The sequence below is a fragment of the Artemia franciscana genome, chromosome 11 (assembly GCF_032884065.1).
Source record: "Artemia franciscana chromosome 11, ASM3288406v1, whole genome shotgun sequence".
Lineage (NCBI taxonomy): Eukaryota > Metazoa > Arthropoda > Branchiopoda > Anostraca > Artemiidae > Artemia > Artemia franciscana.
This window is the reverse complement of record NC_088873.1, coordinates 19,859,180-19,875,537: the sequence shown is the minus strand read 5'-3', so window position 1 is coordinate 19,875,537 and position 16,358 is coordinate 19,859,180. Positions and strand designations below refer to the sequence as shown.

Below are 16,358 nucleotides of genomic sequence, written 5' to 3'. Positions count from 1 at the left end.
TACGACGGAAGACACTCAAAGAGTGAATCAGTTCTCACAGAAGATCGATTAATATCAGTATTTAGGTCCCCAATTATTATATACTGTAGAGAGTTTGACAGTACCTGATTCACAAGATTCTTCAGCAGACCACATGCCTTTGCAATTTAGTTAAGGATCTGATCGAGTAGCCTTCATATGGGAGATAAGAGTTATAAATACAATACTGCCGACACGCACAGCCAAAAAAAATTCGTTGGAGTAGAAGAGTACTGGGGAGGTTAGATGAATGTCCCGTTTAAAGACACAGGCTAGTCCACCGGAAGGGCGACCGCCAGTAACTTTACTGTACTCAGGAACGCAGTATGATGCTGACTTCGACGCAAAAAAAAATCAAACTCGAAGCAATGAGAAGATGCTCCTAGAGACATACAAAATTGTAGGAACCGTACAACTCATCAATAATATCCTTGTCTTTGGTGCCATTTATATTGAACGAAATAACTGAGACTGATGCACTCATGGGTGAAAGGTGGAGTTGCACTTTATCCGATTCTTAATAAAAAGGCAGGAAAAGCTATAGGAAGAGTGTTTTTGGCTGCATTTTGCGCAGTTGGGATCGGCAATGCATGGCTCATCCTTTTGTTGATATGTGTGACCCTCCACAACGAGCACATTTCGGGAGAATGCTGGGACAGGAGTTCTGTAGATGGTCTAGTGATAGGCATTTAAAACAGCATAGGTAGGTCCTTAAACTCGTAAACAGGAAAAATTTCATAACCCACCCTGAGGCCATGCTTGAAAAACGTAGATTGAGCAAAAGAATCCAAAAATTCGAGTTTCACAGACTTAGATAGGCCCAGTCTTTTAGCATCTCTGATACCGTGTTGGCTTCCGAGTATCGTAATGTCAACGTCGGTAGGAATATTACGTGATATACCAAAAAACCGCTTGGAAACCAGCGGTTTGTAGTACCGGTTCTGTTTTGTTGTAGTACCGGTGATTATATTGTGGATTGATGAGCAGAAGTCCTCCGTAGCAGACTTGTCCATATTGACATACCACTTGTCATTGATGGGCTTTACGCTACGTACTAGTTTATGTCCAGCAATTTGATCTATAGCAGCTTTTGACTTAAGAGGGTCAGATAAGGCGTCCGGCACCTTTGAGACGACAATGGTTGCATGTGAATGAAGGTAATTGGTAATTGTGGGAAGCATTTGGGTAATTATGGGAAGCTCAATTCATAATTGTCAAGTTTTGAAGAAATTCCCAAAACAACTTGATGGAGCTCATTAAATTTTGAGAATAGAGAGGTGTAGGCAGTGGTAGGGAGGCAGCGTACTTCCACAGGACGCTTTATGACGAATGTCGGAACAGCAGTGTCAGTCTCGTCAAGAGATTTCAATAGGGTAATTATGTCGCTGAAATGGCTAACCAATGCATTATTTCCCTTCCGAATAGGGCAATCTTCATGACCCGGACAAAGCTGGCACAACAACGTCTTTGCAACCTTGACCGAATTAGAGTAAAAAAACTCTACTTCGTGCCTTTTAATCACGTCATCCTCTGCTCCAATTAGCAAATTGCTTTGTACAAAATTCAGTACCAGCGAATAAACAAGGACAGGATTATCGTCACTACTGGTAACAGGCATCACGCCTGAAACACGCCAAATTTATATACCAATTACCGAGGGAAGTGTAGGTTTCCGCTACCCATTCCCCGCAGTTCAAGGGAGACACCACTTCCGGCAGGTACTACGGCCCTTGCGACAGAAACCGCCCCTCTTCTGCTCGCTTACTGGTAAATTAAAATGATTCTCGCTTACTGGTTCAAATAGCTCAATAACAATAACTCAATAAATTTTTCTCTACAATTCATGCACAAACAGTTCTTTTGATAATCCTCTTATGTAGGTCAAGGTTACACGTCACTTTATCCTTAACCAGTTATTACGAAACCTTGAATTATAATGAACTAGTTTTCATTCGATGAAAGCTTATAGCCCAGTATTGAAATAGTTCACAATTCTTGAGCTAAAAAGAGCTTACTGAATTAATAAGTTCATAAAATATCCTATTTAATCCAGGTGTGTTCACTTTGAACTCAGAATCAATACTGATCATTACCAATTCATAAAAGCCACTATATAAAAAGACATTATAACTTCTACAGATAGGCTGTTCCACTCATACGTAGTGCGCTTTTGCAAAATGAAAAAGCTTTTAACATGAGATATAAATTGCCAAGGGACAGAGAAACAAGGAGTGTACTAGCACTCTGAAATCGATTTACCCCTTTTCGATTTACCCTTTTCTGCTAAATTTTTCTGCAGATTTTTATTTGCACCCTCAGTAGTTTCGAGAATATGCAATTTTATGAATATGTTATTTTCTATGCTACGCACCCTTTTGTTCATATAATGCTATTTGCCTACCTCTCAAGTTGGTCTAATTCACTCTCTATTGGATTTTACGTTATATACAAAACCAAAGAAGATTATTGAGGGGTTAATTTACGTAGTAAATGTCAAATGGTGAAATTGCATTTTCTTACAGTAGAAACACTGGCAATACACTTTTATGAGAAGGTTGTGAAGCAAGGGCTTACTGTTCAACCAGAAATTTGGAATTTGTAGACTCAACCAGTTCGTCTGAAAATTCAACTTTGTGTAAATAACTTGAAAACTAGAAATGTGTTGACTGTGGTGATTAAGAAGGTAGAATGCTACTCGATGCAATTTGAAGGGTGGAGTGGAAAACTGAACATGTTTAATATTAATTAAGAAAATTTAATGATAGGGTTTTTGTAAATTACAAAACAAAGGCAATAACATAATCAATATCAAAAGATCTATTTTCTGTCTAATTTTATGAGTGTGAAAGGGGATATAAAATATTTTAAAAAATTGAAACTTTGAAAGCAGAAACGGCTTGTACCGGCTTTAAAGTTCATTTTTATGTCTTGCAGGTTTTAGTGTCAGTCATTCAACGAGTCATTGAAAAGAAACTTTCTATTTGCAATTCAAGTAATGCCCGTTCCAATGATTCTAAACGACGATCATGAAGGTAGGGTATTTTTCCTTTAGCTTAATGCTTATATACCCTGTGCAAGTTTGAGTATATTGTCCTAGCTCTCTTACAGTTTTAATGTATCAACGAAAGATCAAAATTTTGCTATCCTTCCATTGCTGAGATTCAGTTTTATCCATCTACTGACTAAATTTTTGAAATTCAATGTACATGCTTTTTTTTCTTTTTATTAAGACCACGTTCAAAACTACTTGAAAAAAAGGACAATTTTCTAATTCTTAAAGTCAGTTTAGATTATTCTCTTTGAAAAAGTCAAAGCAATAACATAATTCTCGCTGGTTAAATGAATAAATCTACGGTTAATGAATCCAGTGATATAAGTAACTTATCCTTTTTGTGCAAGTTACAGCTCCAGGCCTGTCGCAAAATCGCAGGGCCCAAAAGATATACCTTAAGCAGACCTCTTAAAGAAAAAGACTGAATGGGAAGAGAACGGATGCTTCTAAAGCTGCCTTCAACTTTACAAGTTTTAGAAATATCCGTAAGAAAGGATGAAACAAATAGAAACTTGTTTGAAATTTGAGCCCAGTAAAGATTCCAACCATAATTTCTATGCGTAGGTGAGGTGGCACGTAAGTTTTAACTTATATTTTGTGTAAAAGCCGTTGTCACTGAGAGGATTGGAGGCGGTTTTAAAAAATATAAAATTTGTATACAGACATACTAGCACATAACTGTTAATGACTAAAACTTTACATTTCAGATCTATTTTAAAAACTCGACTGTAACTGTACGTGAAAAAAAAATGTTTTTTTTTTTAATATGAAAACATTGTAGTGTCCACCGATAAAAAAGTTTGTCCTTACTATTTTCTATTCTTATCACAAGGAAAAATTTTCATAAATGTCAAGATAAAGAGAAAAAAATAGACTGTTGTACTATACTTTCGTAATAAATTGTGTGCTTTAGTTCCATCTGTTTATTTTAAAGACATAACTCATTGCGCTTCTTTTTAATTAAATACATTATCCCTTAAGAGTTTGTCAGAACGGGAAGCCAGATAACCCTGATTTTTAATCATTGTTATAATTACCTGCTGTATTCATTTAAGATTTTGAGCTACGTACGCGAAGCTTGTTGCTTCGAAACTAGTTTCTCTAGCTTGTAGAAAGTTTAGTACTAGTAAAAAAAAAGGCGCAAAGTTTTGAAGTAAAGCATATTTTTCAACCAATCTCTTTGTTTCACTATAATAAAGGTAATAGTTAATCAAGTATTTAACCGAAAAAAAGAAGGCTTATATCAACATTTTATGTTCAAACAGTGCGTAGTCTGGTGTAATTTCCAGGGCTTTTTAATGTGGAGGCTGGCTCTGAGAACGATCAAGTTTCTAATGCCAAACTAATTCATTTTTTGTTTGCTTGACTACGCAAGCAGGCTTAAGATGTATTTTCCCAAGGTTTTATTTTTAATAAAGTTAGATTATAGAGACTTTTGAGATTCCCATTTTTGAATTTGAAAAGAACAAGATTTTAGAACTGAAGCTTTGATTTGAAGGCTATAGAGCTTTTAGTCTATTCTAATTCGCTTCGAAGGGTACATTTGAGAGAAATTAAATGAATTGAGCTTAGACCAAATGGGAGATAGAATGAGAGTTTAATTTCAATAAGCGGCTATGGGACAACCTTGGATACTCTCTAGTCTTGGAAATATAATACCTTCATTGACTAATAAGAAAACTTTTCTCCTCGATTGAAGGGGCTTCAGTGGCCAAGACTGAGAAAAGGGATGTCAATAAAACTTAACTTTGAGACCGAAGCCCAAGTGTATTTTTTTTCTTCCTTCCTTTGTCCTCAGATATTCTAAAACCAAGTAATTGCAAATCTAATAAATAAATATGTTTTAAGGATAACATTTTAAGCACTGTGAGATTTTACTGTCACGCCTATTAATTTAAGAATTGTCCCCTTCCTCCCAGGAAATTTAGGAAATTTGTCCCCTTAGAAAAAATTGAATAGCGGCAATTACTGATCCCAGTGCCATTAGGATTTTTAAATCTTGGGATAATAATTTTCCGCTCACAGAAATTGAATAGAGTTATGTGATAAACAAAAATCAACTCAGAAATAAACAAGCCAGATCAGGATTCTTTCATGAGCAATTTCAACCGTAAAAAAAATGACATAGCAAATGTAGTAACAGGTTTATAAGAATTTTTTTGTTGGAAACACTTAAATCATTGCTAGACACGAAATGAGGATTCTGCATTGCTGGCAAGAAAAGACAATGTCTTCATTACTTTTTGTCAGCAACATGTTCTTAAATATGGCCATCCAAGTCTGAAGCCTCAAATCTTACGAAGACTAAATACAAAATGCGTACAAAAAAAGTCATTTTAAGAGTTGTTTAAAAGTCCTTTAATCGTCTTGTAAATTCCCTATTTACGAAATGGATGCACTTGCACCATACGTACGGGTAAAACCAAACTCGGTGCTTCGGTATCCAGGTCGGGCCTCTATGGACGTAAAGTCAAGGCAACATCTTGCTCAATTTTTTGCCCAAGAAATATTATGCCCTCTAAAATCGAGTATTTTCAATGCTAATTTTGGTGCTGAGAAAAACCAATAGGGAAGATGAAAATGTTGCGTTGGGTAACGAAAAGATTGATCAGGTGGACATATACACTTACCTCGGTAGTATTATTAGTAAAGACGGTGGAAGCAGTAAATATGTTAAAAGTAGAATAGCCAGAAGTAACAAAAAGATTGATCAGGTGGACAGCTTCACTTACGTTGGTAGTGTTATTAGTAAGGACGATGGCAGTAATGTAGATGTTAAAAGTAGAATAGCCAAGGGTAAAAAAAACATTTATCAGGTGGACAGCTTCACTTACGTTGGTGGTGTTATTAGTAAGAACGGTAGGAGCAGTGAAGATGTTAAAAGTAGAATAGCCAAGGCTCAGATTTTTTTTTTCACAGTTGAAAACAATTTGGAAGAATAGGAAGACAAGTCTGCAAACCAAGATTAGAATATTGGAAGCTACAGTGATCCAAGTGATCCAATATTGGAAGCTACAATATTCCAATAGAATATTGGAAGCTGCAATATTGGAAGCGACAGTGGTCAAATATGGCTCTGAAAAATGAGCGCTCCGAAAAGCAAATGGAGATTTGCTAGACGTTTTCCAAGGAAATTGCCTACGGACTGTTCCGGGTACCCGGCTGACAGAACTTATTTAAAACAGTAGGCCGTACAAAAAAATGCAGTTCTATCCCACTTTCTAGGGCTATACTGAGAGAAAGATTGAGATGGCTTGGCACGTTCTGCGGATGAAGGATGACAGATAGCCGAGGATTGCCATTTTTGGCATACCGCTAAAAACCAAACGGAAAGCAGGTCGTCCAGTGTTGGGGTGAGAGGATGTCACAAAGGAATATTTAAGAGGAATGGGAACTTCCTGGGAGGGAGTAAAGAGGGAGGCTTTAAATAGGTTGTGATGGAGAAGGAGCATGCGTAGCTGTGTTGGCCTCAGGCGGCTTGGTGCTGCGGTGAGATGTTAGTAGAAATAGTAATAATAAATTAATGTAGATATCATGGTAGTCCGTCTGATCGATGCTGATGTGATCATTACTTGCAAAACTGTTTTGATAGGAAAACATAGTCAATAATGCATACAGAGGGAAACAGGAAATAAATATTCGTTAATGCACTACCTCTACCTAACCCCTGCACCCTAAGAGTAAAAAACTTCTAACGTAAAAACAAACTGAAGTAAAATTTCTAAGAAAAAACCTAAGAGTCATAACAATAACCTTTAATGTCTGCTAAAAAGTATCCCTGATTTCTCTGACAGAGGAAAATTTCCCAGAGCTCAATAATTAACTTATATACTTTGTGAATAATCAGATAATAGCCTACTGTGTTCCTTCAAATAATACTGTGTGTCCTAGGCAATGTTTATTAATGTAAACCGTGGTGTTTATTAACTTCAACGTCATCGATGCATATAGTCACGTCTGATAATTATATTATTCAACTTATTAAACTAATTATTTTACATCTCCTATTTTTCTCTATATTTTGATATGTATTTCTTATCAATTCATATCCATTCTCATTTTCTTTAATATTAGTATTGTAATAGTTTTGTATACGACTAAAAAGTTTTCGAATACAGTCACTACAATCATTATTATTGATATTATTGTTATTATTCTTTTGGTTATTACCTTTACTGTTGTTATTAGAATTGATATCATTATTGTTATTGGGCTCATTAAAATTAACTAATTCCTAGTCATCGATGCATATACTCAAGACTGATAATTTAATTTTTCAACTTATAAATTACCTAATTATATTACATCCCCTAATTTTCTGTATAGTTTAAAATGCATTTCTTATCAATTCATTTCCATTCTCATTTTCTTTAATGTTAGTATTGTGTTGTAACAGTTTTTTATACGACTTAGCTTTCGAATACAGTCACTACAATTATTATTATTGGTATTTTTTTTATTATTATTATTGTTATTACCATTATTATTGTTATTAGTATTATTATCATCATTGTTTTTGGTCTCATGAAAATTAACCAATTAGATGTCTATTCAGTTTTAGGTACAGAGTTTTGCAGTGGCTATGTTGACACGTTTGGAAAATGGAACACAGGCTTCTACTGTCCACAAGTTGATGTTGCTGAAGCATCCTACTGTTGCGGTACCCAAACTTTCAAGTACTGCTGCAGTGGTAAAGAGCTTGGCTTAGAGAGGAAAACCGATGAACCAGATGAGCAAATGCAAGTACTCAGCACTTTCTATGCTAGTGAAAATTTCTGAAGTATTTGTATTATTTAATAGAAAGACTATGGAAGTGCGTGAAAAATTAATTACAAATACGAGAAAATCTAGGACAATGATTACAGAGAATCAATTCACAGCCAAATTTCAAGTTTAACCGATCAAGTCTCAGAGCTTAATCTCACTAAGCAAAAAAATATATTTTAAATGGAAAAATATAAAACGAATGACATAGAAACGAATTACGAGTTAAGTTTTAATTTGAAACTATTAGAATTCAACTGTATAATATTTACAATTAAGATTAATGTAATTCTCTTAGAAATCAAAGCTATTTTTACCCATTAGTTTCTTTATACTTATTTCTTTTCCAACCTTTCTAATTAGCTATAATATTATACCTTCTGGATTTCACATCTATAGCGCAAACAACTCTTTTGATTTTAATTTTCTTTTTTTGCGGTTTCTGAAATATTTACTTATATTATCCTTTTATTTTCCTTTTCCTTATGGTAATAAAGGTGACTATGTAGAAATCTGGCCATAGACGCCATTGTTATAAACAGTTTTTTTTATTTTTTTGTTTATTTTGTTGGAAACATTGAAGTTTTTAGTCGTTTTATTGCACAATTCATAGCCAATTTGGTCTTAGATCTTTTATACTAATTAAGTAGAGCCTGCCAGTATGCCACTCTAAGGTAAGAAACACAAATGTCTCCCTTGTTCCCAGTCGTACTGTAAGTCCATAAAATCTACCTAAATTGGAATAATTGGCAAATTGGATGTGCTTTTTTTCCAGTAATTCGTATTAGAAAAAGAAACTTATTCCGACTTGAAAAATAATCCTTAAATTAAGAATTAGAAATAAAGAGAGCAGATAAAACAAATTTTGAAACCGGCAGTATCATTTTCCTGAAATTATTATTTAAAAGCGCGAGAAATAAGACAAAAGAAGGTCATCTGTAATTAATATTTTTCTGAAACATATTCGGTTTATTTGCAAAAATGAAATAATAAAAATTGTGTGTTTTTAGTCATATAATAATCAGCAAAATAACATAGGCCAAAACATAGATTTGAAACACAATTATTGATAATGCAATTTTTGTTCTATTTTATGCTCCTTATTTTAGAAAGAAAAACTCCCTTTTTTGGAATTAATACCCTCTGATTTGGTTTTCGTGCTGAGCTATCAGATTATATCACATTGAAAATTTATATTTTAATATCGGGGCCACCATATTTTTACACACATTGATGAGAAAACCGAAATTTATGATTTGTATGTGTTCTTTCTTGATTTTAATGTCTTACTCCCGCTATAATAGTGGATAATTTGAATACAGAAAAATGGTCAGGAAAGCATGTACCAACTCTGATCCTGCAAAAGTTTTTCTACTAATCGTCTGTATTTATATCCTTTATCAGATTCAGCATAAACATAGGTGACCGAATTTTTGAGCATTTCATCTTCCCAATTTCCAAAAATCTACCTATATTCTTTACTCCAACTAGTCTATTGTGAAGGTTACTCTTGAAAGTTGAGCATTGCCCAACCCACCAAACTCACCCAAGGTATGTATTATTGGCGTTGCAATTCCGGTGAATTATGTTTTAATCAACAAGTTTGACAATGGTTTGGTCCGTGCGTAGTGGTTAGAGATCATTATAAAAAAGAATAGTCAATGGATGGATATACATCAGTCATTCCATTGCAACTGAATCCTCGTGTAACTGAACCCCAAGCAACTAAATCCCAATCAACTGAACCTCTGTAACTAAACTTCGTGTATCTGACCCCACCCCATGCATCTAAATTTTCCTGTAACTGAACCCCATGCATTTGAAACCTCTTGCAATTGAACCGTTGTAACTGAACTCTCTTGCAACTGAACCCTCGTGCAACTGAAACCCACGTGTAACTGAAGCCTCGTGCAACTAACCCCGTGCAGCTTAACCCCATTCATCTAAACCATTGTGTAACTGAACCATCGTAAAACAGAACGCAATTTAACTGAACCCCCGTGCAACTAAACCCTCACTCAACTGGACCCGTTTAATTGGAACCACGTGGAACTCAACCCACGAGCAATTCATCCCCAACTTCGTATAAATGAACCCCCTGTTTAACTAGGCCTCCGTGCAACTCAGCTCATGTGCAGCTCAACCCCATTTAACAAACAAATTTAGCTTTAACGGTTTATGACATCTGATTTCCGTTTGTGTGTGTGTGTTTGTTACAACGAAAGAAAGCCTTTTTTTGATGAATAATCTTGACTGGCATTTATTTCATGAATTTAAAAAACAAACAATTACTAACTTGTGTTTTATTCCACGATATTGCCTCATATTTGTAGAATACTAAAAAACTAGTGCTTCATTAAAAACATTAAGTATAACTAAAAACAGGACGTTGCCAGCTTGAGAAAGAAAGTCTTTAAGTATTCTGCGCAAAATAAAAAAATAATTCATAGTCTTTCACCAACTATAATATTTATAGCTTCTAACACATTATTTAGATTCTCTAAAAGACTCAAGCTAGGCCATTCTTCAAATAAAGAACATTTTTCTTGGGAATTCACTAAATATAAAGAAATGTCATGAATACCTTGTTTTGGCTGGTTTTGTAGATAGATGTTGCATAAACTGCGAAGGAATGATATTTGTAGTGTCGAGATAAAAATAAATAGCCTCTATCATTAAGGAATTAGCCTTGAATTTGAATAGATTTTTTTCACTCGTTAGTTTAGTTATCTCTAAACTTTTTTTCCTTCTTGCAAAGGTGACAAGAAAAGGGAGTGTTCAAAAGGGGGACTCCATTTCTAGTTTTAAGGTTTTTGATCATGGAGATTTTAGTGGTTGACCTTTTGTGATTTCAAGCCTTTACCCTCAAGAAATGACACTAAAATCGCCTTTTGGTGTCATAAGATATTTTATGATAGTGATGTCATGGAATATTATAAAAAGTGTGTAAATGAGAATGTTAGCTCTTAAATGACCATAAACAGCTCTTTACTATCTTTAGTGCCCTATTAGTACTGGATAAATAAAATAGAAAAAGAGAAACATATCAGTGTTTCCAGCTCAAAATTCCCATAAAGTTTCTTCCGCAATAAACTTTTACTGTTAAGATGAATTTAAATAATAGCTATCATTCCTGAACTAGTGTTGGTTTTCTCTGTACAACTATTACAACTGTACAACTGTACAATCCTGTACAACTATTACTGTGTTCACGACCTCCAAGTGTATTCAGGCCCTGGGCATGAAAATTTTTGCAAATTTTCTATTATATAGGGCAGAATGATAAATTGTTGTTTTTGGAGAGAAGCATTGTTTTAAATCGAAACGGCATAGAATAAAAAAAAACACAAAATAATTAATCAATAAATAAAGACCTTTTAATTCGAGTCACCTTTCGTCACCTCCAACAAAACGGGCTGAATTACATTTTCTAGTTATATTTTTGGTTTGAGCAGGGCTAAGCTGAATGCGGTTGAATTGAAGGGGTTCAGTTTCGTCTGGGTTCAGTTGCACAAGGGTTCGGTTAAATAGGGTTCACTTGCACGAGGGTTTAGTTACACAAAGGTTACGTCGCACGATGGTTCAGTGGCACAAGGGCTCAGTTGTATGAGGGTTCAGTAACACAATGGTTTAGTTGTACCTAGATTCAGATGCAAGAAGGTTTAGTTACAAGGGTTCAGTTGCTTGAAGTTCAATTACATGAGGGTTCAGTTACACGTACAGCAAATCAATCTATAGATGGAGAAAAATGGATTTTTTTTACGGAAGCCCCATGGACCTTGGCTAGGGAAGAAAAATGAAAATATAGAACATATACTGTATAATCCTAAACAGCACAAGATTATTGTTTTACTAAAAGAAGGATTTTTTACATCGCATATCAAAGTAAACAATAAACGCTTTACAAGTTTACTCATGCACCCTGTAAAAATTTCTTCCTATTATCTATTGCTACCCAGGCAGGGCAGTCCTTTTCTTTTATGGCCCCAAAGAGCAATCGGGAAATTATGCATCACCATCAAATACTGCAAAAAGCTCAAACTTCAACTTATTCAGTTCTTTGGAAGTTAAAAGATGGCCCCAGGTGTTTATCATTATATTTAACTTGTTTTGGGGGAAAAATCTTTCTTTGGAAATTCAAATTCCTTTTTATGGAAAAGCCATCTTTATGTTTGAATTTTATTTTTAAAAAAGGTAATGTATTCTTTAAAAGTGATGTCAATACAGGTACCATCTATGAATAACAGAGATTATTTCAAAGTATCTTCTGTTCTTGAAGTGACACGTTTTTGTTTTCCTTCAGCATGAATTCTTAAGCTCCAAATAATTGACAAATACTGACCCTGTCTTGTCTTGCGCATATTTCTTCAGAACACTCATGGAAAAAATACCATTCAAATTAAAGTACTTCAGCAAAAATTTGAATTACATTTCACATCTCTGACTAAAGAATGACCATTGAAGCAAATTCATGACTAGCCTTCTTTGCATAGTTATTGGTATATCATCCCCATGGAAATCATGGGAAATGATTATTTTTGAAGTGGAGCGGTAGACCCAACGGTTGGGAGCCTTACAGAATGCTGCAGACGTCAATGGTAAAGGCATTGACGTTTAATGACTTTTAACCTACTTAGTCGTTTTCCTAGAGCTTAAGCTTAATTTAATTTTTTTTTTAAATCACAACAAAAAAAAAGATTAAGAATAATAAAAAAAAAATTACATCGTATTTTCTGATACCAAAAAATATTGGGTTAACAGTAGTTGTTCTTGTGTCAATCAGTCAGAAGCAACGCTATAGCTCTGCCTATAGTAAAGGCCATACGGCTCCAATATTTAATATTATTTCATTATTTACTTTTCTTTTCCCAGAGGCGCTTCACATGGAAGGGGTCATCATGCAAACTTCGGAGGGAGCTCATTTGATTGAAACTCTAGTACCTGAGCGGAAATTCTAGTACCCTTTTTAAGAGCCACAATTTATCGTAGAGCAACTACCCCCCCCCTCCACCTGCCACCCTTTTTCCAAATACAACCGATAATAGTCTTGAGATAGCCATTTTGTTAAATAATTCAAAGATCATAAAACAAAATCTCCAGGGTCGATACAACCCCCCCCCCCAGGGCCTGAAGGACGAAGTTGTAATACGCCTTTGGAGCATTTATGGCTCTTATAAAAAGGAAGCTCGTATAAACTTTAAAGAGGTCTCATCTGATTGGAACTTGAAAGTTCTACTTCAATCTTTAAGGTTCAAAAGAGATCGGGGGCAACTAGCCGCCCTCCTCACACCCTTTTACCCCAAAAACTCGATGAAAATTTTGAGATAACCATCGTCTACAATAGTTCTAATATCAGGTAATAAAACTCCGGGGTCGAAACAACCCCCTATGGCCCAGAGCAGACGTTGTAAGTTGTGCCCTGGGGGTAAGTAGGGTTCTTATAGAAGGGATACTCGTATAAACTTTAAATAAGGCTCATTTGCTTAGAAACTAAAATTCTAGTTTACTTTTACGGATTTAATAGAGATCAAGGGCAATTAGCCCGTACCCTACGTCCTTTTTTCCCCAAACTCATCCAATAAAAATTTTGAGGCAGCTAATTTGTTAAAAATAGTTTAAAAAAAAATAGGCATAAAAACTCCGGGGTCAACACAAACACCCAGAGCACAAGGTCAAGTGTTTTAGGTTATGCCCCAGGGCACACAAGGTTCCTATGTAAGGGGAAGTCGTATAAACTTCGGAGGTGGCTCACTTGATTGGAAATTGACGGTTATGGTTACCTTTTTATGAGTCAAAGGGATTGGAAGGCATATACCCTCCTCCCCCCCACCCCACACACATGCATACACATACCCTCTCTTCCCCAAACGTATCCGACCAAAATTTTGATATTTTCAGTTTTTTTGAAATAGTTCAACGATCAGGTAACAAAAACTTTGGGATCAACGTAGCCTCTACCCCTACAGCCCGGGGAAGAGTTGTAACTTATGCCCTGGTGGCATGGAAAGTTTTTATGGAAGAAATGGTCGTCTAAACCTCAGAGGGGACTCACATGATTAGAAATTGGAAATCCAAATTTCCTTTTTAAGAGTCGAAGTGATCCGATGGCAACTAGTCCCCCCCACTAATTCTCTTTTCCACAAATGCGTCCGGTCGAATTTTTATGTAGCCATTTTGTTCAAAATAGACCAAAGATCATATAACAGAGACTCCAGGAATAACAAAGCCCACCAGAACATGAGGACAAGTGTGGTAAATTATGCCTTGGGGGCATATAAGGTTTTTATGGAAGAAAAGGTAGTATAAACTTTGGAGGGGGTTCATTCGATTGTAACTTGGAATTCCTAGTGCCCTTTTTAAGATTCAAAAGTAATCAGAGAGCAATTAACCCCCTCCCACTCAAAGCCTCTTTTTCCCCCAACACATCTGATCAGAATTTTGTGATAGCCATTTAGTTCAAAATACTTTAAAGATCAGATAACAAAACTCAGGGGCCAACACATCCCCCCAGAGCCTGGGGGAAGTGTTGTAAGTTATACACTGGGGGCATATAATATTTTATTTAAGGGGTGGTCGCATAAACATCAGAGGTGGCTCATTTTATTGAAAATTGAAATTTCTGTTTACCTTTTTAAGAAGTAGCCAAAAGGGATCGGCGTGCAAACACCCCCCCCCCCTCTTTTCCCCAAATATATCCGATCAAAGTTTTGAGATAGTGATTTTGTTTGAAATAGTCCAAATATCAGATGAAAAAACTTCGGGGTCCGCATACCCCCCTCGCCCAAGACCTTGGGGGAGGGTTGTAACTTATGCCCCGGGGGCATGTAAGGTTTTTACGGAAAAGCTGGCCGCATAAACTTTGGAGGGGATTCAAACGATTAGAAATTGAAAGTTCTAGTTCCAAAGAAAGTGTTCAGTCTTAAATCGAAATAGTCAAAAGTGATCCGATGGTAACTAGCCTTGCCCACCAACCCCAAGGCCATAAGGTTCCAATTTTTTTTCAGAGACACATCATTTGGAAGAGATGGTAATACATAGTTGTCGATGATAAATAGCCTCCTCTCTAATGTGTCATTAGTGCTTTACTAAAAATGAATTATATTGCAAATATCTACTTTTTATACTTATTACAACATTTAAAATGAACATAAAATTACAGTAAAATCAACTTTTGAACTGATGAGCTTTCATTAATTAATATCATTATATATCAAATATTCGGTTTAATTTTAATAGCTCTTCCAAGACTGTTCAAGTGAAATGTAGCTTCACAACAAGCAAAAGTTTGGATACTGCCCTCTTTCCTAACTGTCAAAACCTAAAGCCTACTGCGTCATTGGTGCTTTGCTAGAAATGAATTATATTTCATATATTTTCTTTCCCAGTTATTGCAACATTGAAAATGAAAATAACATGACAGTGAAATAAAATGTGAATTAAAAACAGTGAATTTTATTTGTACTATCCAAGACTGTTCAAAACACATATAGTTTTCAGTAAAGCGCCAATGACGCAGTAGGTTTTAGACTTTTTCAGTGAGAGAAGGAGGGAAAACCCAAACTCTTGTTTGTAGAGATTCTTGTTCAGATTCTTGTCATTCTTACTCATTTATATTAGTACCTATTGTATGTTTATTTGCTATGATTGTTTGTTTAATTTCTGATCGTTTTGGGTTTCATTTATACTTTAACAGCAAAATAATGTTGTTTGTTTAAGCTTGATTTGCAAATTCAACTTGAACTTCACTCGTTTTAGGATTTATTTATTCGTATATATTCGGATGTATTTTCGGAAAGTTGTTTTTTTAAATTAATTCATGAAAAGAATATGCACTATAGTGAAAACTACAATTAATTTTTATCTAAGTATTAGAAACCTTTGTAAGAAAGTAAATACAAAATAGGCCTGTACCAACAGGGGTGTCAATTCACGAAAATATATGGGTAGGGCAGAATATATTTTTCGAAATCTAGGGTGGTATTTTTGTTTGTTTATCGATTTTTTTATGACAATATGAAAAATGTGTTTTCTAATACAATTACTGAAAAATAAGGTACTTATCGGTTATATAATAGACACTTAAAAATTTGGACACAAGAAACTTGTCAAGTAACTTCTTTATACTGTCGATCATTTGGATGGCAAAGATCAAATGAGATAATAACCGGTTAGTTTGTAATTTTGCAGTTTTCCTAATAAAGTATTATATTTTCATCATATTTTGTTTTATTTCATTAGCTTTATCCAATGTTTGGGCTATATATTTGCATGTTAGGGGGGAGGGGTAAAGCATAGCGTATATTAAATACATCAACGGTTAGTTTACGCATTTAATATATGCTAAGCTTTACCCCCACCCCACCCCCCTAATGTGAATATATATAGCTCAAATTTGTTTCGAAACTATTATTTATTCATCATATTTTGTTTCATTTCATTAGCATTAATCGAACTTAACTTCCCGAGTGTCTATTATATAACCGATAAGTACCAAAAATAATTCAAAACCTAATGAGAACGAAAA

General features: G+C 35.0%; 1 protein-coding gene and 1 long non-coding RNA gene across 3 annotated transcripts in view; one reads left to right on the top strand and one right to left on the bottom strand.

Moving 5' to 3' along the window:
• LOC136032938 (uncharacterized) overlaps nt 1-16,358 on the bottom strand; it is a 212,308-nt gene that overhangs the window by 161,058 nt on the left and 34,892 nt on the right. The gene's annotated exons all lie outside the window — the stretch shown is intronic.
• LOC136032937 (protein shisa-3-like) overlaps nt 1-16,358 on the top strand; it is an 83,559-nt gene that overhangs the window by 46,913 nt on the left and 20,288 nt on the right. The window contains exons 2-3 of the mRNA XM_065713406.1: nt 2,953-3,050; nt 7,626-7,809. Coding sequence (XP_065569478.1) covers nt 3,014-3,050; nt 7,626-7,809 — 221 coding nt within the window. The 5' untranslated portion in view covers nt 2,953-3,013. The remainder of the gene's footprint in view (nt 1-2,952; nt 3,051-7,625; nt 7,810-16,358) is intronic.